At 47.3% G+C, this 24691-nt stretch overlaps 1 protein-coding gene across 1 annotated transcript; it reads right to left on the bottom strand.

The window, feature by feature from the left end:
* Positions 1 to 2404: 2404 nt before the first annotated feature.
* LOC308416629 (small ribosomal subunit protein uS10-like) lies at positions 2405 to 2761 on the bottom strand (the record flags this gene model as incomplete). The annotated part of the gene is made up of 1 exon (XM_080911673.1): positions 2405 to 2761. The coding sequence occupies one exon, from the start codon at positions 2759 to 2761 to the stop codon at positions 2405 to 2407; it is 357 nt and encodes a 118-aa protein (XP_080767799.1).
* Positions 2762 to 24691: the final 21930 nt, after the last annotated feature.

The following is a 24691-nucleotide window of genomic DNA, read 5'->3' on the forward strand; positions in this document are numbered from 1 at the left end:
GTATGAGGGTGGGAAGATTTCAGACTGGTTACCCTGGTGGGCTGGGGGACTTTGAATGAGAGTCCGAGAAAAGTAATATATTCTTCAGTGTCACCTGTCTTTTGTGAGTGACTGGGGGCAGGGTGTTAGTGACCATCTGGGAAATGAGGAAGACAAGAGGGCTGTGGTCTGGCTGAGTGCTGGGTCCGTCAAACATGTGGTTCCTAGGCAACATCTGGAAGGCAACTTCTGATAGTCATTCCAGCCTCAATGCTGGGCTTGTGAGACAGAAATCAACAACGTGTGTGTGTGTGTGTGTGTGTGTGTGTGTGTGTGTGTGTGTGAAGGGGATGAGGGGGTAACACATGGGGGAGCTCACCTTTTCAGGGGTGATGAAATAGAGGAGGTTGGAGCTGGACCTATGCATGTGTGTGTGTGCACGCACACACACGTGTGTTTTGTCTTGTTTTTCTGAGCCAGGGTCTCTCTGTGTGGCCCTAGATGTCCTGGAACTCACTCTGTGGACACCAGTTGGGCCTTGAACTCACAGACATCTGCCTGCCTCTGCCTCCAAGTGCTGGGATTAAAGGCCTGAGTCCCCAGGGCTCATTGGAATGCGGGTGTTAAAGGTTGTAAAGGACTGGGAAGATGGCTCAGCAGGTGAAGGCACCTGGTGTGTAAGCCTGGTGGCTGAGTTCAGTCTCTGGGGCTCACATAATGGAGGAAGAGCAGGCTGAAGAAGGCTGGAAGGCAGTCCAAGATGTTGGAGGATCACGCTAGCCTGATAAGGGGACGAGAATCTTTCTTTTTAGGGTGAGGAGCTTGGTTTTGTTGGTACTTCAGGTTTATTGGCGTTTTGCTCAGGACATAGTGAGGATAATATGAACTTCATTGATTTGTTCTAAAGCTAAAGAAAACTTCTCTGACTGCGGGAAAATGGGCGAGCATGCTCTACGATAACAGCAGCGATTATCTCTGGGTAGTTACGTTTGGAACGTTTTGTGTTTTATTTTCTATTTTCTGCATTATCCGTGTTATCTAAAAGTTCCTCAGTGTGCATGTGTTATGCTAGATGACCGTGGCAGACTGGGCAGGAAGTTGCCCATAGACACCATTACAGAGCCAAAGGTCTGGTCACGACTGTCTGACAGCGACTGCCAGGGTGGGTTGGTATGACAAAAGAATGGAGGTGGCCGGGAAACACATCAAATTCAAGACCTTGGTGGATTTGTGTTTGCAGGGAAGGCAATCCAGCTGTGCTCATTCCTTCTTCCAGGAACTGAAGCAGTGCAAATCTTGGCCAGGCACCATGCCTGGCCTTGGAGACACCATGCCTATTGGAGCTTCTGGCGATGAATTCCATGGAGACATTAATTGCTTCTATGAAATGTTAACCCAGAAGTAGCTCAAGAGTTCTGTGATCCTGGGAGGCATTTGGCCTATTCGTGGAAGTCAGGCAGGCTTCCCAGAGGAAGTCTGTCCTGCATTAGACCAAGTTGAAGGGCAAACAAGAGGTAAAAGGCCCAGGAAGGGTTAGCCAAGTGAATGCTCCAGGGGTAGGAGGAAGCCCATCCACGAGGTGCATGTGCAGAAAGCAAGGACAGGCTAGAGATGCTGCTTCGGCATGTTCTGTGTGTATGTGTGTGAGTGTGCGCATGCGTGTGTGTGCTGTTAGCCAGAGACTGGAGTCATGGTGTCAGTGAGGAGACCACTGGGAATAGGAGGTGATGAAGGTGACAATCGTGAAAGGAGAGATGATGAGGAAGGAAAGGATGGGTGAACGGGTGAGAGGACCTGCTGGAATTCTGGGAATGGGCTGGGGGTGTGTAGGAGGGGCTGTCAGGCCAGGATGAAGACCTTATCAACCTCCTGGAGCCATGGGTAATGATAAACCGATGGTCCCTGCTCAGATGGAGTGTTTACCTGGGTTGGGCCATGAATAACTCTTAAAAATAGAAAGAGCCCACCATTCTGCCTTCTCTCACCACCACCTCACCTTAAAAAGAAAATGTTGCCGGGCAGTGGTGGCACATGCTTTAATCTTAGCAGGGAGGCAGGAGGGTCTTTCAGTTCCAGGCCAACCCAGTCTACAGAGCAAGTTTTTGAACAGCCTGGGCTACACAGAGCTCTTACTGAGGAGACGGGGGCGGGTTGAGAGGGGGAGAGGTGTTTCTTTAATTTATTTCAATCCTTATTTTTAATGGTGTCTCTTAAACGCTTTAATCTCCGTTGTGAACCACCACCCACCAGAGGTAGTGGAAAAGAAAGGATACGGGAGAAGTGGACCTGTTTAGTGGACCTGTTTAGTGGACCTGTTTAGTGGACCTGTTTAGTGGACCTGTTTAGAAAGGTTTTTTTTTTGTTGTTGTTGCTTTTTTGTTTTTGTTTTTTAAAACAATTAAGTCAATTTATTTAAACGGTTGACTTAGGCATCTGCAATGGTGACTTCAGTCTCCACTCCTGGCCCAATACTGATGAAAGTAATCAGTGTAACAATCTCAGGACTATGCAAATCAATGAGCTGCTCTTGGATCCTCCTCTGGAAAGGATTCCATGTCTTGGAACGTTCACCACAAGGTGTTTTTCTGGTAGTGATTCTCAATGTCTTGGTAGGCATGCGCACTGGTCCTTTCACTTTCAGATTCTTTTCCTCTGTGCGTCTGACCAAGTCTGCACAAACCTTCTCCAGCGACTTCACGTTGCGGCTGGTGAGCATGAAACGAATTCGGTGAATCGCCACTTTGGGTTCCATGGGCGTCTTTCCGGTATCTTTAAATGCCATGGCCGAGGCGCGGCTTCCTGATGGACTTGTTCCTCAGCAGAAGCGAACAGCGGTGAGTTAGGACACGTCTCCGCAGCATACAGCAACTCCTGACTGTGTCGTCTGGAAACCAGCAGTTCAGTTCACAGGTTAGCAGTAGCTCGATCCACTCACAAACACTTCACAGATGCACCAGCAGTTCAGCTCGGTAGAGTTGGGTTAGCAACAGCGGTGGTGACTTGACCAAGCAGTGATACCCAGGCCCCAGCCTGGGCTTGAGTCAGCAGGAGGGACCAGGAGAAATACCAGAAGTCCTCAGCGGTGCCTGTCTCAGGGAAGCGAAGATCAGCGAAGACTGGAGACCCACAAGCATCGCACAGCTCGTTCTATAAGCAAGCTTAGCTCAGCCTCCGTCGGTGTTCTTTGAGTCCTATTTATACCCTTCAGACATCATGTGTCCTCCACAGGTCTTGCCTCAGCAGGTGCATCCAATCAGCTCAAGTTCGAGGAGTCGGCAGGAAACTGCAGCACACCACCAGAAGTTTTTTGGTGCCTTTCTCTCTATGGCGTCCTGACGAATGCAGTTCAGCGACGAATTATAAGGCGGACGAGTACATGTGTGTCGTTAGCAAGGAATCCTTTATCACGTGTCCTCTGACGTGCCTGCTTTAGCAGAACATTCTCTCTCCTGTGTCTGCTTCAGTGAAACGTTCCTTCACAAGCCTGCCTTAGCCTCTCACACCCGTGCCCACTTTCACAAAACACTCCTCCGCACGCTTGCCTCAGCAGAGCACTTCAAAAGAGAGAATGTTACCATGTGTATGCACACGATGCGGGTGACTGCAGGCACATATGTGACCACGGTGGCTATGCAGAGGTCAGGGGACGATTTCCAAGAAACAATTGTCTCCTTGCACTGTGGGACTAGACAGTGGTTGCTTTTACCTGCTGAACCATGTTGCAATAGCAACTACTTTTTGTTTATTTGTCTTCTTCCGTTCATGCGGTTACCCCTAGAGCAGAGGAGGATTACTCTCACTAAGGGTCTGGCTGGGCTCCGCATCTTGCAATTGGTGGGGCTTGTGATGATAGTGAAGGTTTCAGAAACGCTACAGTAAGAGCAGCGATTGCCTTTGGGTGGTTAATTTAATCACTGTTGTTGTTTTGAGATGGAGCCCATATAGCCCAGGCTAACCATGAACTAGGTATGTATCTAAAGATGATCTTAAACTCTTGGTCCTCTCACCTGCCAAGGGCTGGAATCATAGACCTGCATCATGCCGACTCTGAGTGATTACGGTTAGACAGCATAGATGATGAGTCAGAAACAGTGAGAAGAGAGAAACAAAATCCTTCGAGGTGGGGCAAGGATTTACACCACCGTTTTGGTTCCAGGGGATGACCACTAAGCTACCCTGCCACAGAACTTTATTGGGCAGGAGAGGCTGTGATGAAGTCTGTGGCCTTGAAAGATTAATCTGGTGGCAGTGAGCAGGATGGATGGGTGGGAGAGATAATCTTGGGGGCAAATGGGCTGAAGAGTGCAAAGAGATGGGAGAGAGGGATGGATAGAGAGGCCATTGATCATTGATCAGAAACCGATCAAATTTATAGAAGACCCATCTCAAGTTTGTAGGCTTATGTTTTTCAAAAACTTACTTTAGTAAGTGTACTTGGTGCTTTAACCTCCCTTCTAAACCATCAACCACGAGAGGTAGTGGAAAGGAAAGGTTAATAGGGCAAAGGGGGATATGGACCTCTTTAGAAGTAGTTCTTTGTAGTGAATCCAATTCTGCACTGTCAGGATACCAGCCGCTGTAACTCAGTCCACTCGCAAACAGCATTCACGAATCGGCTACAGACAGTTCGATCCAGAAGAAACCATGAGGCTCTGCCAATCCACTTGAGTCTGCAGAAGTGGGAAGAAGCCACCGGAAAATCACCAGAAGTTCTTTAGCGATGTTTCTCTGTCTGAAGTCATGACAAACTATGACCAGCAAAGAGCGACAAGGCCAACTAATACCACAGAGCTTCATCAATGAAGACCACAGTGAGCAAAGCCCAGTGATCGCCAGCAAAGAGTGACAAGGCGGACCAATGCCACAGCACTGTCCACTGTCCGTTGTGTCATAACTATAGCCTTCCAAGTATCACCTGTTCTCCCAAACTCCACTCTAGCAAAACATCACATGCCCCCTTTCCAGGCTGCTTCTAGAAAATCACCATACAACTGTTCTCAGCAAAACATTCTACCATGTGTCTGCCTCAGCCAAAACATCCTCGCATAAGACAGTTTCCAGAAAACCATCACATGACACAAGTGAGGAATTTCTACTTCATAAGATCTGGCTCGGGGGCTGGAGAGATGGCTCATTCATTGGTTAAGAGTATCAAATGCTCTTTCCGAGGTCCTGAGTTCAGTTCCCAACAACCTCATGGTGACTCACAACCATCTGTAATGGGATCTTATGTCCTCTTCTGGTGTGTCTGAAGACAGCTACAATGTTCTCATATACATTTTAAAAAAATGGAAAAAGAAAAGATCTGGCTGGGATAGTCATGTGCCACTATTCTCTGCTCAATACACATTTATTTATTAATTAAGTTTTAATTCTATGTGGGTGTGTGCCTGTGTATGTTTGTGCATATGCACACATGTGTGTATGCAAATAAGCACAGTTACTGCAGAAGCCTAAGGTGTGGGCATTGCTGGAGGTGCAGTGCAGGCAGTTGTGAGATGCCTATCTTGGGTGATGAGAATTAAACTTGGTTTCTCTGGAAGAACTGTATAGACGACAGGCTCTTAACTCCTGAGCTATCATCTCTCCAGGCCCTGCAACATGTGTTTTTTTAAATCTCATAGGTCTGTAGGTCAGAAATCTGGCAGACATAACTGGTTTCTCTCAGATTCCAAGAGATTGGGCTTTAGCTAGTTAGGGATCTTTTTTGAGGTTCTGGGGGAAGAATCTGTTCCCACTCATGCCTACTGATGGAGGATTTCCACCACCTGCTGCCTGCATCCTATCAGCTGTCAGCAGGAGAACCAAGCTTAGATCACGGCAGCCACTGTCTGGACCATTTATGTGTTCCCTCTGTCCTCAAAGCAGGAAAATGTGTGCCATTCTATGTTTTGAAGATCCCCCCAATTTTCCTCTTGCCAGCTTCCCCCAAGGCTTTCTATGTTTCAAGGGTTTTCACTCACCATGACCCCCCGCCTCAGATCATATCCCTTGGGCCACATGGTACAATGGCAGTGGTGAAAATCCCGGGACACCCTAAGAGTCCGTGCAAAGACAGGCCACTTGTGTTCAAGTGTCTTTGAAAGCTGGGTGAGGAGAGAGACAAGAAGGGGAGTGAGAGTTATAAGGGGACCTGCAGGCTAGAATGTAAATAATTGGAAACATGGTGACAACAGCACTTGGAGAAACACTGGGGAGAGCAATGGACATGTACACGTACACATACATGTGTGTGTATGTATGTATGTATGTATGCATGTATGTATGTATTTTTAAGCCACACACACAGTTAGGATTATGCATCCCACGACTTCCCCATGGGAAATACTGGGCAGATCCTGGGCCACACAGGTCAAGATTTCCAGTCCCCCTTTCCCAAAATCTCTGCATTCCTACCCAGTTAGTAGGTCCCCATAGGTGGCCACTATGTAGGTATCAAGCACCAGAGATTGTTTCAACTTGAACTTCATCTGAATGGTCTTCTAATGTGTACTCTCACCAAATAACTTATGTAGGTGTATGGTATAACTCAGCGATGGACCATAACATTCATGAAGAGTAGCATTTTTGAAGTCCTGGGCCCAATCTCTACCATCAAAGAAAGAAAAGGTAAATAAAATGGTGTGTGGGGTGTTTGCTATGCTCTGGGTTCTATACCAACACTGGGAAAGGCAGGGTAAACAGTCAAGGTGCTAGGCCTCATGAGACCTAGGCTTTAGCCCAGAAGAAAATGATCACTTCTATAGGAAGGTACAGGCTGACCTGGAGAGAGTGTGGACAGAGAAGAAAGAGAGTAATAACCAAACCTCAGGGAAATGTGCGTGTGTGAACGTGTGTGCGTGTGTGCGTGAAGGGAAGCATGAAAGAGTCAGTGTGTGGCAACCGAAGAGCCAAAGCCAGAGTGTTCCAAGAGGGAGGGAGCAATCTCCAGCCTCGCCTGAGTCTGAGAGGTTAATCAACGTGTATTTATGGAGCACCTGTTCTGTACAAGGCTAAGCGTCTGGAGAGGAACACAGAGCGGTATAAAACTCCCTATAATAATGATCTCTAACATGCCTATAGAGATATGTGAAGGTCCTGGTGGGGGCAAACACCATAAAACTCAAGTATGAACATGTCATTCTCTGCTTAAAATCTTCCTATGGCTTCTTGTTAGCATCAGGACTAGTACCAAGGGCTCACATGGCCTCTCTGGCCCTTGTGGTCGGATGCTCTGGACTTGGGGAGCCCATAGGTCTCACCTCACCTCTCTCTTTGCCATTCTGGCTAACTTGGCATCCTGATGCCCCCCCACACACACTGTTCTGCTCCCCTGGACTTTATATATATTTATTTATATATTCCATTTCTCCTGTTCAACAGATTTTATTCTCCTTCCTAACCCTTGAGCATCCTAGTTAACTCTCTCTCTTATCCAGGCTCAGCACAGTAGTACCCACCTCAGACGAGTTTTCTCTGATTTGCTGACTTAAAACACCTTTCTGTTTTGCACTCTGTCAGCTTGTCACATGAAACAAATGTCCGCACGTTCTTTGTCATGGTGAGTAATGATATATCCACGTGATAATGGTGTTTATTACAGACTGGGCACCCTTGTGAGAGCAAGAGCTGTTCTTGCTTGTGATTGTCATTGAATTTCCAGCACCTAGCTTACGAGGGCTTGGTAAATACTTTCTGAACGAATGAGATTACGGATGTAGAGTCAGGAGCCCCGTCTCTGAGCATTGGTTACATGACCTTGGGTACATGGATTTCTTCCCTTCTTTGGGACTCAGTTTCATCATCCATAAAATGAAGGGATAGATTCTCAAAGGACCTCTCCAGCCTCATGTCCTTGGATTCCATGACTCACACTCAATAAGAATGTTACTGGGCCGCCCGCCAGCACATTAGCACTGATATTAGTAAGTGCTGAGTAAGAAGGTGGCAAATGTCTGTTGGAGGGACAGGACAGAGCAGCAGCAGCTGCAGGGACATTCAGAGATGTCCTGGAAGAGGTAGGTAGAGAAACATGGGAAAGAGGTTTTTCAGTGCATGCCTATGATCCCAGCACCTTTGAGGCAGAGAGAGGAGATCTACAAGCTGGAGGCCAGCCTGGGCTACATTATGTAGTGAACTCGGGGTTAGCCTGGCAAGCCTCTTGTGCCAGAGGAGAGAAAAAGAGAGGAAAAGTCAGAGAGAAAAGAGACAGAGACTGAGACAGAGACAGACACATGTGCACACACACACATACATATGCACACACAGAGACAGAGATGAATGGACAGAAAGGCAGACAGGCAGGTAGAGTAAGGAGACTTTCCAGGTCAGTGACTGAGGAAGGACTCCAGATTTCCTCAAGAAGGAGAGAATCTGTGTTCTAGTGTTTGGTTGCTGCTGTAACAAGCCACCACAAGCCCAAGGGCTTAAAACAACGAAGCTGAATGTCTGACCCTTAGGTAGACCAGATGTCTGAAGTTATTCTCACCATTAGAGTCAAGGTGTGGGCAGGGCCTGCTCCTCCTTACAAGGGTATCATGGAGTTTGTGTTCTTGCTAATTCCACATCTGAAGGCTGCCCTCATTTCCCAGGCCATAGCCCTGTGTCACCTTGCCTTTGATTTGACATTGTTGCTCTCTCTCATAAAGAACATGTGCCTGTGTTGTATACATTCAGATAACCCTAGAGAATCCACTAATCTCAAGATCACTAAGGTAATTATATTCTCAAGGTCTCTCTTTTTACCAAGTTTGCCAATATGTTCTCTAGTCCCAAGAATAAAGACATGGGCATCTCTGAAGGACCATTTTTCTGTAACTAGTGATTGCTCATGTGGTCCTCGGGGCTGGAACGCCTCATTTCAAGCCTTTGTTCCATCAGTCACTAGTAGCCCTAAGTGAACTCTTAATCCCTCATTGCCTCCTGCTCCCATTTGTAGAACAAAGAAATGGTAGCATTGGGGCTGGAGAGATGGCTCTGTGGTTAAGAGTTCCAAAGGTCCTGAGTTCAGTTCCCAGCACTCATATGACAGCTCACAACTGTCTGATACTATCTTCTGGTGTGCAGATATGTATGTGTCTTAGTCAGGGTTTCTATTCCTGCCCAAACACCATGACCAAGAAGCAAGTTGGGGAGGAAAGGGTTTATTTAGCTTACATGTCCACATTGCTATTCATCACAAAGGAAGTCAGGACTGGAACTCAAGCAGGTCAGAAAGCAGGAGCTGATGTAGAGGCCATGGAGGGATGTTACTTACTGGCTTGCTTCCCATGGCTTGCTCAGCCTGCTTTTCTTATAGAACCCAGGTCTACCAGCCCAGGGATGGCACCACCCACAATGAGCTGGGCTCTTCCACCTTGATCAGTAGTTGAGAAAATGCCATACAGCTGGATCTCATGGAGGCATTTCCTCAAGGGAGGCTCCTTTCTCTGTGATAACTCCAGCTTGTGTCAGGTTGACACAAAACCAGCCAGTACAGTATGCAAAGGACCCACTTACATAAAAAAGTAAATAAACAAACAACAAAATCTTTTTTTAAAAGAAAGAAATGCTAGCATGTACTTTACTATGTTAGTTTTCTATTGATGAATGCTATCTCACTCCAGCTTTAGTGGCTAAAAAAATTATTATTATTATCATATTGTTGGGGTTGGAACTTGTAGCATTTTTCATGCTAAGCAAGTACTCTACCATTGAGCTACATTCTGTTCTCTGGTTAAACAATGATTTTTTTTTAAAGCTCAAGGATATATTATTAAAGTTTGAGAGAAAAACAAGCACTTGGTAGGCAAGCTACAGAGGCAGTGGCTGGGGGAGAGGGAGTGGAGAAAGAGAGAGTCTTGTCTTTTGAGTTAGACTCAGCAGTGGAAACAGGTGAAGAAAAAAGGGGAGAGGTTCCCCAGAGAAACTGAGAAAGCTCAGAAAGTCAAGGCAAGTGAGCAAGTTTAAGATTGGGTCTGGTTTGCAAAGAGACAAAACACAAGGCACAGAGGAAAGTTATGCTTTTTACTTAGAGATCAGAAAAATAGACAGAATAAACTGCCCCCATTCTTGAGTTTTTTGAGACTGGTCTGGAACTCACTACATAATCCCAGATGTCTTTGAACACTCTGTATCCTCCTGCTCCAACTCCTACCTGCTGAGATACAAGCATTAACTATGCTCAACATAGTGTTTTTAAGAAGTTTTGATAGTTATGTGTGGGGGCTGGGCATTTCTTCTGCTCTGGGTAGTTCAGACAGCTACGGGTGGGTGCTACAGATGTTCAGACAGCTGTATTCAATTAGAAAGTCAGCTATGGGTTGAACAGCTGAAGTGGTCTCACATCCATGTCTGGTACTTGAGGTTGGCTGCTGGCTTGAGAATCTTAGTTCCCCTCTCCACAGTCTCTTCTCTTCCACCAGCATCTCTGCTTCTCCCATTTCAGATCTCTCGATATGGATATTGCTTTACAAAGTAAGCAAAGCTGAGAAGCCTTTTTTGTCCTAACCCTACTCTGGGACGCTTCTATGACATCTTACTGTCCAGACAGATTCAAAGAGAATAGACTCCTCAAAGTCTCAATGCACATATCTTATAGGATGTGCAAGCTGCTACAGTAGTTGTAAGGCTTCCATGAATTAAAACATAACCTAGAGCAGGGTGTAACCAGGTTTGGTGGCATACACTGATAATCCTGCATTTGAGAGGCCGTGGCAAGAAGATTCAGGGTTCTAGGCCATACCTACTGTGGGTGAGGAAGGACTCCAGCTCCCCTTAAGGAGAGGATCTATGTTTTAGTGTTCTGTTGCTGCTGTAATGAGTCACCACAAGCCTGAGGGCTTAAAACAGCCCTTAGGTAGACCAGATGTCTGAAGTTACTCTCACTGTGTTAGAGTCAAGGTGAGGGCAGGACCTGCTCCTCCTTATAAGGGTATCAGGGAGTTTGCATCCTTGCTAATTCCACATCTGAAGGCTGCCCTCATTCCCCAGGTCACAGCCTGGGCATCATACATAATGAGATGGGAGCTAACATACACCGCCGCACACACAATGTTAGAGGAGCTAGAACTTTCCTGCTACCCTGGAAGCACTCAATATTTTTCACAGAGTGCAGGCTTAGAGTTGGGATGCCTAGATCTAAAATCCAACTTTGTGGCTTATGGGTTTTCACCTATGTGTAGTGGTTTGAGTGGATTTGGCCCTCAAAGATTCATGTGTTTGAATATGCTTGGCCCAGGTAATGGCCCTATAAGGGGGTGTGGCCTTGTTGGAGGAAGTGTGTCACTGTGCTGATGGGAGTTGACACCCTAGCTGCCCAGAAGTTAGTCTTCTTCTGTTTACCTTCTGAACAAGATGTAGAATTCTTATCTCCTGCAGTGGCATTCTGCCTGCATGCTGCCATGATGATAATGGACTGAACCTCTGAAACTGTAAGCCAGCCCCAGTTAAATGTTGTCTTTTATATAGAGTTGCCTTGGTCATGGTGTCTGTTCACAGCAGTAAGACCCTAGCTAAGACACTATAGCTTAACCTTTTTAAGCCCCTGGGTTCTGTAATCTCATCTGTAAATGAGATTAGTGGTACTTTTTGCCTTATAGGGTTTCTTCTAGGGTGAAATAATTCTGGTAGTAACACATTCAGGAAGTTTAGCTTTCACTTTTTTTTCTGCCCGGTAGTGCCAGGTCTGCCTTCCTTCCCGCCATGTTCTCCCTTCTCTTTCCCTCACTGTGCAGTTCAGCTCTGCCTTTGCCCCCAGGTACTGGGATCATAGGTGTGAGCCGGCATGCTGGGCACTGGGAATTTCTCTTATGTCCCTTTATTTATTTATTTATTTATTTATTTTAATTGAACAACTTTATTTTAAAAAACAAAGATAAATGTACAGATTTTAAGCATTTTTGCATAAAAGTATACAAATACATTTTTGTCAGTGCTTGGTTTTTTTTAAAGGTTTGGTAGTGTGCATTAAGATCTTACTAGTTATAAAGAGCATAAAGTACATGTAAAACAAGATGTAACCTGGAATTAGTCAAAGTTTTCTTGGTGTGTAAAGATTAAGCATAATGGTTTTTCATTTTCTTTTCTTTTTTTTTTTTCTTGAATTTCATATAGTCTGTGAGTTGTTTCTGGGGTGTTCAGAGCTTTCTGGGGTTAGTATCTAATTATCAGTGACTGCATATTATGTCTGTTCTTTTGTGACTGGGTTGCCTCACTCAGGATGATATTCTCTAGATGCATCCATTTTCCTAAGAATTTCATAAAGTCGTTGTTTCTGATAGCTGAGTAGTACTCCATTGTGTAAATATACCACAATTTTTGTATCCATTCATCTACTGAAGGACATCTAGGTTCTTTCCAGCTTCTGGCTATTATAAATAGAGCTGCTATGAACATGGTGGAGCATGTGTCTTTGCTGTATTTATTTCCCTTTATTTAAGACAGTTATTCGTCTGTTCTGCTGAACAAAGTTCCACACTCACACGCATGTGTGTGTAATATCTGAGGCAATGAAGGTTCGAAGTCTTAAGACATTTGGGGATGGAATCGCCGTTAAGACTGTGGTCCTAGTCTGGGTGACAACCAAACCATTTCCAGTTTAGTAATGATGTCAAGCATTTATTTTAGTCTTGTTCATTTTTGTTTTGTTTTCTTGGGGTTGAGACCTGTTTCTTTGTGTAATAGAGCCCTGGTTGTCCTGGAAATCACTGTGTAGACCAGTCTGGCTTCAAGCTCACAAAGATCTGCCTGCCTCTAACTCCTGAGTACTGGGATTAAAGGCCTGTGCCACCACACCTGGCATGTTTTTGTTTTTTAAGTAGGGAACAGGTAACATTCTTGCCACCTTTTTTAGCACAAATGTAGCATTTAATTAGCATATATGACAAAGACTCTGATTTTGGCTTTTTTTCTTCTTTTTTAGGTAAACACCTGTCAACAAGCACATATTTACTATGTGATCTCTAATGAGAAGTGGAGTTGATACATTTCCTTGAACATATATATAACCTTTTATATATGGAGCATGACTGTATTGGCAGCACTGCTCACTGGGCAAAAATGCTTGCCACCAGACCGGATGGCTTGAGTTTAGCCTGCGGAACCCATGTGGTGGAAGGAGAGAACCAATTCCTTCCTGTAAGTTGTCCTCTGACTTCCACACATACAGTGAGGCACAATTGTGTACATGGATTTGCGCACACTCTAAATATGAAATTAAGTGGGCATAGTGGTACACCCCTTTAATCCCAGCACTGGGGAGGCAGAGGCAGGTGGCCTGCTGGGCTCAAGGCCAGTCTGGTCTATAGAGTGATTTCCAGGATAGCCAGGGCTACACTGAAAAACTCTGTCTCAAAATAAACAAAGCAAAAACAAAAAATAACAAAAAAAAGACATTAAAAAAGCAAAAACCAAAACAAAATAAAAATCACACAAAACAAAACAAAATAAAACTAACAGAAATAATAATAATAATAAAAACCTGCTCATTGTACACCAGGCTCTTATGTAATGGAGTTACGGGTAGGTACCATGCCATTTCCTTTTGGCAGACAATGACACTAAAGTTTAGAAGTAATTTACTAAGCTGGTAATCAAAGGGGCTGGATTACAAGCCTGTAAGAAGTCACTGGGAATCTTTTCCCATTAAAAACAAACTACTTTATTGTTATTGTGTGTGTGTGTGTGTGTGTGTGTGCTCCTGTGCACATGTGTGTGACAAAGATATCAGAAGACAAGTTTAGGGAGTTATTTCTCTCATTCCACTGTGATTTAGAGAACTGAACTTTGACTATCAGGTTTGCCAGCAAATGCCTTTTCCCACTGGGTCATCTCGCTGGCTTTTCTATGGGAAATCTGAAATAATATTTATGTATTTATGTATTTATTTATTTATTGTGTATACGTGTCCCTGCATAAGTTATATGTACCTTGATGGTGCAGTTGCCTGTGGAGGCCAGAAGTGCCGTTGCAAGCAACTGTGAGCTTCTAGTGTGAATTTGGAATACTGTGCCTGACATGGGTCTTCTTCAAGAGGAGTAAGTGGTCTTAACTGCTGAGTAATCTCTTCATCTTCATCCCCTCCATTGAAACCTTTTTCTTTTTAATTAATTAATTAATTAATCTGTGTAGCCCTGGCTGTCTTGGAACTCATGCTGTAGACCAGGCTGTCCTCGAACCCACATAGATCTGTCTGCCTCTGCCTCCGAGTGATGGAATTAAAGCCACTACTGCACAGCCATTGGAAACTGTGATGAGGACTTGTGAAGCAGAAGCAGAGAGGTAAGGAGGGGAGAGGTGGTGTGAGGGAGAGGTCTGGGGGTTGACAAGGGAAGGGGGTATTCGATAGGGGGTTAGAGGGTGAACTAGGATCCTGGGTTCACATGGAAGGTTCACTCTCAGGCTATGAGCAGAAGGGACAGGTAATGAAAGGGCCATGTATATCAAGTGAGGAGACCGTGGTGAGAACTTGTGAGAACTGGCTCTCTCCTCTACCATGTGGGTCTCAGGGATCAGGGACAGGACCTCAGGCTTGGTGACAGGCATCTTCAATTGCTGACCGATATCTCACTAGCCCTGCTTTATGTTGTTTTGAGACAATGCCTCATCATGTCTACCAGGCTGGCCTGAAACTCACCCTGAAGTAGCTCTCAAACTCAGTCCCCGCTTAGCCTCCCGAGTTTCAGAAAGGAGCTTGACTTTTCAAAGCAGTCCGTCCTGGGTTTGAGGGCAGCCTGTGGGTCCTTCCAAGCTCTTGTCTCCCTATGGAAATCTTATCTATGCGGATGATGATATCTGTTTCTAAGGATGTTGGGAAGGACTACTGAAGACAGACAACTTTTAGTGCACTCTTGGTATGGAGTAGATAGATGCTCCTTGAATACTGGCTTCCTCCCCTGGCCTTCCGCTCACCAGGCTGCCCCCATTTGGTCCAGCCAATCTCCTAGGCTCCACCTTTTGGAGTTTTGCCTACTCAGCTCCAGTCACTCTTGCATTCTAAATGATTTTCCTGACCCTGGCAGCTTGCAGAGGTCAGAGGGTTAGTTTTCTCTGGTAGCCCAGGGGTATCTGGATTACTCAAGAAAACCTGCCCACACCCACTGCTTTGCATACGGGTATCTGTGTTGGAGTTCCTTAGACTTGTAACAAACACAAGAAGGTCTCCTAGCCTAAGCTCCTAGCAGGAAGGCATAGTCTGCATCTATATTTTGTGTGTGTGCGCTGTGGGGATGGGGAGGAGTTTGGGGGACCTGGAAGGTCTTGATTTATTTCTGAGTCCCCAGAAATTAGTCAGAGTTTGACGATGCATGGGGTAGGGGTGAATGAACTGGAGACTGCAGAAAATATGGGAGAGGGGAACTCATTGCACTGCAGGTAGACCGAAGATCCTGCCCATGGGGCGTCTTGGGTAAGAGCAGGAAGGGTAAGTTCTGGCATAGATGGGATCTCTGGTCTGGGATAAGGGTGGGGGAACAATGGAGGAAGATGATGGTTATGTGGAAGGGTTTAAAGTTCTATCTGACTCTCTCACCTCTTTTTCTGCAAATTCTCTGGGCCACCCGGTCTGTCATCAACTTAAACCCAAACCTCCCCAGAACTCCTCTTCTCATAGGAAATTGTCACAGCTTGCTCTAACCAGATATGGGTTTCTTCACCTTGCAACCTTTCTAGGCTGAGGGTTGAGCCCTAAAGGATCCACCCCTGTCTCGCTACGCCTTTTCCAGGGGGACCCTTGTTTTAAATATGGGTGCTGTCTTCCTAAGTTAAACAACAGGAGGTGTTTTTCCTCTGCCCCACCGAGGGGGCAGTTTAAATAACCATAAAATAAGTATGAACCCCTGAATAAGTTCAGTGCATCTGGGGAGCTGTAACTCCCCCTGACCAGTGTCACAACAACTGGAGGAGCCACATGCAAAGCATGGAAGCAATATTATTTTCTGCTTTATATAACAATATCAAAACTACCATCTGAGACGACCCCTGCGCTAATCCTATGAGGCAGCCTTAATTGCCTAGATTTGACAGATGAAAAACTGATGTTCAGGGTGGTGGGTGGGAATGGGGGGGTAGTAAAGTGACAAAGATCAACTCTGCAGCAAGTGTCAAAAGTGGAGTTCAGTTTAGAACCTGTGTCTGAAGCCAGGTACTTCCAGAAAGAGCTGCAGGGCTCTGGAGGGACACTAGACAGAGAGCTCCAGGAGAAGCAGAAGCAGGGCCGCATCAGCAAGACAGCTGCAGAGTGGGGTGGGGACCATCTTAGCAGGAAGGGACAGCAAACTTGTTCGAGAGGTTTTAGCTAGCTGGGTCCTGTTTGTAGGGTATAGACTTTGAGGCTTGGAATTTTACCCCTCACTTCCTGCAGAGGATCTGGGCTTGGTTATGGTGTGTGTGTGTATGTGTGTGTGTGTGTGTGTGTGTGTGTGTGTGTGTGTGTGTGGTCTCAGGTCTCTTCTTTAGCCCAGACTCTATGAGAAGTCCCTTCTGGTTAGCCCCTGGAACAACTTGAGTGACAGCATGCTCACCATCCCAGTGTCCCCCTTTGGGTCCTGGCGGACAGTGTACCTCCTGCCCATACCCTGCGACCCTATAGGAAACCGTCTACTCCCCGTCCAGGTTCCTCCCCTGCAGGTCAAGGTTCCTACAGTGGACAGGCTCCTACTGTGATGAATCACTGGCCCCAACGCACATCTTATTATGAAATGGGTTTATTACCCTCTAAATCTCTCACTAATGTGCCACTGTTTAATCCCTTTATCCAATTCTCAGTCTCTTAGGGCCCAGCCATAGCTCTCTCTGGCCAGGATGAAGATCGAATGGGGTGGATGATTTTTGACTCTGGGAAGGGGGAAAGAGAAGGAGTCCCTGTAGGAGGGAGGCCAGATGCAGCCAGGCAGCCCTACGAAGTTCACGGCCATGACTACAGACCTTACAAAATGGTAGCTCCTTGAGTGTGGGACCTTCCTGATTCTGAGTTACTAACGGAACTCACCTGACTGCCTGTCTATCTTGTCTGCTTGTCTGTCCCCTTTTCTCTTCTCCATCTTACACTCACACCTGCTAGCCGCCATGTTTCATCTCTGGCCCCTGTCTCCCACACTTGCTCACCACCTCTCTGGCTGTCAGACTGTCTTTTGCCTCCCAGACCGGTCAGGGTCAGGACGATGACATCCAATTCCCTTGGATGAGCGGTCCATGATCCTGAGTTCCCCAACCCCATCCCAGCCTCATATTCCGGAGGGTTCCTTCCGCTGGATCGATCCTGTCTTTCCAAGTCACCTCAGCTCCACTAACCAGCCACCTTCCTACTTGGGTACCTGCTACTGATGTATCTGCTTCCCTTCCATCTCCACCCCCAACTCCTCCCATCAGCCTCACTGTCAGGCCCTGGCCTGCTAACAACAGTCTCCGCCTCCTCTCCTGCCCCAGATTGCTGGAGCTGACTCCTCAGCTCTCCTGGCCTCTTCCTTCCTTCCCTCACTGCTGTCTGGCCACTTCCTTGCTGGCCTCCTCTCCCTCCCTCAGTCTCTATCTCTGTCTCTCCCAGTGTCTCTCCCCAGCAGTCCCTCCCCATTCTGACACACCAGCCGGTACCGCAGCCAAGGCTTCCTGCTGTCAGCTGGGGAATAGATAAAGATAAATGATATTATGTTAAATTCCACTTAATGACAAATTTTTAATTTTCTGAACATGGTCATTTTCTGGCTAGTGAATCAAGTGGAGGGAGCTAATTACATGAAGATCTGAACAAAAATAACTCCTAATTTTCAAGGATAATGGAAGAGAAATGTTGGAGATTAATGGCACTATTTATCTTTTTTAAATTTCTATCTTTCTCTGTGATAGCCGTGCTCCCCAAGGAAAATATTCATAAAATGAAATTGAAGTCGTAACTTAATAGGTTATTAAAATTTTTGAGTGCATATCACTTTCCTTCCGCAGCACTGTAAATTTAAATTGAAGTTTGCGGCTCCCCGAGTCACCAGCGGAGTTTTTTTTATGATGGTACAATAGAGAGAAGCATGCATCTTTGTCAGGAGGTATTTGCTAGTCTAATTTTATGGCAGGCCGGATTATCAGACGGGAATGGCAGCGCCGGGGGAAGCTGACAAGCCCGCAGCCGGCAGCCATGTGTTTCCATTAGCGCCCCGAGCCGTCCGGGGCTTCTCTGGACTCTCATTTTCCAGTTCAGTCTTTTATCTTGATTTAAAGTGAGGGCGCCCAATATTCAGGGCCTGTCATTTTTCTCTCTCACACACTCTCTCACGGCTCTTCCTTGTGTCTCCCCTCCCACTTCCTCTGCTCCGCGGGCCCCTCTCTCTTTCATCTCTGCGCCTGTAGTGTGGGCACTGTCCACCGGGTTCCCATCTCATCCTCCTGCATCAGCCTCCTGCATCCTGCCTCCAGACTCCTCCATCCATCCCAGCCCTACGGGCTCTCTGCCCTGGGAGGGAGGAGAGAGAGGAGGGGGACAGGGGCTGTTGGGCTGCCCCTGGAGTTAGTTATAAATTTGAGTGAAGCCTTCTCCCCATGGGCTCATCAGACCAACTTCTGACTGGGGACCTGACTGTGTATGTGGTAGGAGAGGTCCTCCAGGCTCAGGCCCATCAGGCCCCCTAATTGAGTGTTAATAGAGTTGCCAGGGGGAGGGGTCGCAGCTGTTGGCTCTGGGGACAGGAGGACAGGGAGAATTATCACCATCTCTCCCCTGTCTCTGCTCCCGGCTTTGTCTCTGAGTATGGAATCACAGACCGAGAGGAAAGCTCAGCTTCGGGCCAGCCACTGCTTGCACGCGTCCTAGGTAAATACACGCAAGTTCAGGGATGGAGAATTCGCTGGCCTGGTCTGGAAACTCGTTAGTGGCTCAGAGAAGAAGTTGGACCACCTAGACACTTAGATGGATGCAGGTTGACTTAACTGCTCTGGTTCCCTCAGCATCTTTTCTGCTCTTGGATGGAAGCCAACACCCTGATGTTCATCTCAGCCCCCATTTAACTTTTCTCCCGTGGTGCAGGAGTTGTGGGCATGTGTGTTCTTCCACACTTCCATCTTGACCTTGACACCCTAAGTAAGCTTTTCTCATGGGTGTTCCCCAGTCCTTTCCTCTTCCACCTTGTCCCTGGCCTCTTCACTCAGGCTCACCACACCTGTCACTTGTCCCCTTATTGTTCCCCTGCCCCTTCCGCCTTTACCCAAATATGTTAGATCCCTCAAATGCCTTCCTGTGGTGTGCTCAGGGTTTATGAAACGTTGAGGTTCGTGCTCCCTGTGCGATCACAGTAGTGTTCTATGCTCTCTTGTTCGCCCACCGTATGCCCATGGGGGACCCATTCCAGTCCCCATACCCCTTCCTTCCTTTGCTCTTACTATCCATAATAGGAATGGCCACCACCTTTTATTTTTACCCATTTCTTATGAGTCACCTCAGGTTACCCTCTTGCCGGGCTCCATGGAATCCCATTGCTCAAGCCTCTTCTCTGGACCCCCATTATCCCCCCTCTCCAGGCCAGCCAGCTCAGCATTTGTCACCCACTTACCTGCTGCCTGAGATGTCACTGTACTTATTCTGGACCACTGACCCTCTGTCCAGTTCATATACTTTACTCAAGCGGCCACAGGTGTCCCCCTGGGTCACGTGTCATATTCTACACATTCCACGCACATCAGCGGAGTCCCCCGGATAAGGAGGTCTCCTTTAGAGCCCTTTAGTGTTGAAGACAATGTGAGACCCTAACTCCCTCATTTCATAGATGGAGAAATGTTAGTTCAGCTACAAAGTGCCTGGAATTGAGCTGGGGAGGTAGCTGAGAAAGTCATGTATTTCAGCACCTTCCACATCACCAGCCTGTCCCCAGAGTTCACAGTATCTTTACTATGCAGGGAAGTTAGTTAGCAACAATACTTTCAAGTGCAGAAAACCATGCACTTTTAAAAAATGGTATCAGGGGTGATGGGGAAACCCTGTAGCCATAGGACAGCCTTTCTGTGGCAACCTTTATCCCCACCCTCACCTTCTCCTATACCACCTCAGCTCCTGCTACAACCCTCCTCCTGCCCCTATGTACTCCCTGGCCTGGCTGTTTCCAAGGATGTCTTGGCCCCCTTCCCCCTTTTTATGAATCCTGCTATTGCAGGCGTGTGGCAGGCATGTCACAGGCATGTTGCAGGCGTGTTCTAAACACGGCCATTTCCACTTGGCTGCCTATGCCACACAGGTCAGGTGGCGAGTGGCCTGGGCTGCCCCCACGCCGTGTTTAGCTGGAGAGCTGTGTGGAGGCGGTGCCTGGTTCCCCAGCTACCTTCTCTCGTTAGAAAGAAATTAAAAGCCACTCAATTTTGGCTAATATCCCTCTGAAGGCCTTTAACTCCACCTGTGACTAACCCATTCATAATCGCTCCGTTTTAGTGGCTCAGGCTGATGTAGCCTCAATTAATTTGGGAGGAGAGATAAACGGCCGTTCCTCTTTGTCTCCCATCCATCCCTCCCTTCCCTGTTGTCTCCCCCACAGCCTCTCTGTATCTCCAAGCTCAGTCCTTTCCTAGTCTCACCTCTCTTTCTCATCTTGACTGGTAGCTTGAGCTGCCTGTCTCTGCAATTCTCTTTGTGTCTCCAAGCTCTGTGGAGTCTCTTTCTGGTTTCCCCTTGGCTGTCTCTCTCACTTCCTGTCTCCTTTCCTTTGTCCATGTCTCTGTTTGGCCCCTGCCTTTTGCTTGCCCTCTTCTCTGCCCCACCTTGCCTTCGGTCCCTGACTTTGGCCACTGTCCACGCCTCTTCACCCCTGGGGTTCCCTGTCCAGCAAGTGCCCTCAGGAGGCTCCTCTCTGGTTCTGACCTGGTTTTCTGCCTGCATCTCAGCCCTCCTGCTCAGTCCGTTCTTTGTTTCGGTCCCTCTGAACAGCTTCCTCTGTTCCCCCAGCCCCCTCTGCTTTATCCCCTTTGTGTTGCGTCCCTTCTGCCTGTCCCCTGTGTTTGCTCTTTTCTTGATTCCGATTTATTCTTTTATTCCCACTGTCTCCGCTTGTGCTCTGGGTCCCTGAGTTTTCTCTCTTTTCCCTTTCCTGTATTAGAGATGATTCCCTCCCCTTGTCAGCTCAAAACCTCTTTTCTTTTGGTGCCTCAGAGCCCCCTAGCCCACGAGTCCTTTTGTCTCCCCCCACCCCTCTCGAATTATTATTAATGGTAAAAGCTCAAACATCACATCAGTAATTTCTGAGTGAGTTTTGCAATGAAACTGGGGCCTTCTCGGCCCCTCCCGAGTCCCACAAATTTTACTTTTGTAATTTCACGCCTCTGGTTATCGCCACGCCATTCGTCCCTCTCTGCCTCTCAGCTCCCCTCCCCTCCCCCCTCCCCCCCGGAGAGAGCACTTAAACTTGTTTTCATTCCCTTATTCTTTATTTTTTTAATGTCCACTCTCTCCGGAGTCAGTAATGTTCTTCCTCTCTTTCCTCTCCCATTTTCTGTTAATTCTGCGCCATCTGCCTTAGCATCTGTTAAAAATAAAATTTCCCTCACACAATGAGAAGCCTCCCTGCTCCTCCCTTCCCCCCTGCAGCCCCCCAGGTTTGGTGCTGGGGCGTCAGATGCCACTTCCTCTCTTGGGATCCTCCTCCCTCCGCCCCCCAGTCCCTAGTCTGGTTTTCAGAGAAGAGACACTGGGCTGGGCTAGCCAGCAGCTGAGAAGGAGGGGTCTGCCCAGGGGGCCTGGAGCTGGAGGGGGCAGCTGCAGAGGGAGCTGAAAATTGGGGGGGGGCAGTACAGAGAATGGACCAGGCTCCACCTTCTTGCTTTTCGGGGAACAGCCAAGGCTGGAGCTTTGAGCTGCTGAGACAGACCACCTGCACAGGTAGGTGACAACAGGTGAGGCCGAGGAGACCTGGTGCACTAAGGAAGGATGCTGGTCAATCTCTTTCCCTTTCTGGAGTACTAAGGCCTGAGGCTGAGAAGTAATATGAGTGATTTGGGGGAGATGGGAGGAAGCTGTCAAGTCCCACTGGCTGACCCCAGCTTGGACTGGATGAGAGAGGACCACCTGCACTTGTGAGCTGGGGGCTTGTGTCCCTGCTGCCCTGGACTCAGCTGGAAGAAGGGGGTGGGGTGGGGTCAGTGATTCACATGCCCTGAAGACTTTGGGAGTTAGGAAGCTCTTGGGTAGAAGCAAGCTTCCCAGAGGGTCTGAGGCTGTCTGTGTACATGTGAACCTGCGCCCGTGAGATTAAGGTTCCCTCTGTCCACCCACTGGTCTGTGTGGGTGTCTAGGACATGTGTGTAATGTAAGCTGGCTTGGATTTTTTTTTTTCTGTGCCACCTATATCTGGTCACATCTCTCAAGCGCAAGAGCGTTGTGTGTTTTAATGTGTATTCCTGTGTCTGTCCATGAGATGGGGTGTGACACTGTGGATGTTGAATGACGTTCCTCTGTTTCCTAAATGCTGCTTTGCAGAAAACAAAACGCTAGTCTTCGTGCATATTCGATGGCTCAGGTCTTACTACTTGCACGAGAGGGTTACGCTTTGTGTATCTGTAGCTGTGTGATGCTGTGTGTAGCTTTCTCAAGGGTGCTTTGCATACAACCAATAGCAGACTGGCCAGACATGTGGATTGAGTAACTTCTGAGCAAAACAGGATGATCCAGAGCCTCTCCCCAAGGAGAGTCTTCCTGGACATATGGATGTGTACACTGGAGACTTTGTTTGGTTCAGTACTAAAACGAGTGTGTGTGTGTGTGTGTGTGTGTGTGTGTGTGTGTGTGCCAGAAGTATGGTTGAACCTGATTGGATGGAGCAAAGCATGGATGTTAGTGGGTCTGATGAGATCACCTGAGATAAGGGCTCCTGGGAATCCAAGCAGCTCAGAACTGAGGTGATAAAATGACACAGGCTTCAACACCAGTCCTGAGATGACCAGGTCAGCGACTGCAAGGATCTTAGACATTAAGTTTCTACACCCAAATGCATTGTCATAGGATTTGGCACCAAAGGTCCTAACTCACCTGGTATCTAATGCTTACAGTAACAGTCTAGGTTTACCATTACACACCCACACCCTTCATCCTTCACACGAACTCTTATTAGGAGTGAGGAAACTGAGGCACAGAGTATAAATAAATAATAGAAACTAGGCACTCGAGTGTCTGCTCAGCCAATGGTAGCTTAATTGAGAAGTAGATCTTCACAAGTTATTAATATTCTCTCTCTCTCTCCCTCTCTCTCTCTCTCTCTCTCTGTGTGTGTGTGTGTGTGTTCTGTCTTATGAGGTTTCTTTCCTAGGTCATCACTGCCTCCCCACCTCCCCACCTTGTCCCAAACAGCACCCCAGTGGAGCGGATGATCTTGGGATTAGACAATAGAGGCTGATGAGAAGCAGGCACTGGCCTTGCCCTGCGGCCAGCAATTGCCAGCCAGCCTTGATCGACACCAAAGAAGCCTAATCTCTGCTGGCCCGAGGGGAGCAGCAGCGTTTGTGAAACAGATTTTTACAAAATGTTTTGACCCTGCTCTCCCCTCTCCCCGTCCTCCCCCCCCCCCATCCTTGCCTGGCACCGTGTCACCTAATTAAATCAGCCTTCTCAGGCGACTCAGCTTCCTGCTAATTGTGCTCTGGGCCTGCTTCCGGAGGCTGCTCTCCCCACCCCCTAGCCACCACCCCAACTCCGGAGGGCAGCGCACGCGCGCGGGGGCTGGGTGAGGAGAGGCGCTCTGAGAGGTGCAACAGTCCTCAGAGGTACTCGTGGTCGTGGTCTTCCTGCGAGTTGGTCTGCAATTGGGGAGACTGAGGCGCCAGGCTTGGCCTGCCTTGTTGCCCAAGGACCCGTTGCTCAGGTCTAAAATGACCCTGGGTCTCGGGGAGACAAGCTCGAGTGTAGCGGGGTAATTGTCTCGGGCAGACGGAAAGCCTGGCTATGCCAATTCTTAAAATTTCAGGTTTCTTTACCCTTCACCAGCTGCACTGGCCGCCTAGACCGGCGTTTTCTGGTTCCTTCCCAGGCCAGGAGGATGAAGTAGGTGCGTCGCCTCTGTCCAGGGTGCTGAACGCGCTCCAACCCGATGGTGTCTCCAAATTTGCCCCATGATAGCAGTGACTAAAACCATCCTGGGTGGCTGACACGCACTGACCTTCCAAGCTCTGTTTAGTTTAGCTCTCTCAGCACCTTAAGAAGGGAGACATCCCCATTTTAAAGATGTGTACATGGAGACATGTTAAAGACACGTTGGGGAGGGTAAGAAGGTTTTCACTTCCATATTATCTGCTTTTTTTCTTTTACATTTTATTTTTTTTTATTTTAAGTGTGTGTGTGTTTACAAGTGTGTGCTTGTGTGCTTTCATGTGTGTCTGTGGAGGCCAGGATCCCCTAAAACTGATGTTACAGGGAGTTGTGAGCTACTTGATTCTGGGGATCAAATTAATGTTTTCATCCCACATCATTGGATGGACTTTATTTGGTTTCAGCATCCAACAAGCCAATGTCCACATATTGTGCATATATTAATAAATATATATGTGGAAATAAGTGAAATTTGAATATGGACTGGGTATTTGATAAATTGAAAAAATTAAGAAATTATTGTTAATTTTAGTATGTGTGGGTATAACAATATTGTGACTTTGGAGCGTTTAAGAAACCTTTGTCCCTTTTTCTCCTCCCTAAAAAAGGTTGAGAGCTGGAGATGTGGTTCAGTTGGTAGCATGCTTAGAAAGCATGAATCGTTGACTTGGTCCTTGGTGTAACATAACCTGGTCATACACTCCCAGCTCCCAG

Source organism: Micromys minutus, assembly GCF_963924665.1.
Source record: "Micromys minutus genome assembly, chromosome: 2".
NCBI lineage: Eukaryota > Metazoa > Chordata > Mammalia > Rodentia > Muridae > Micromys > Micromys minutus.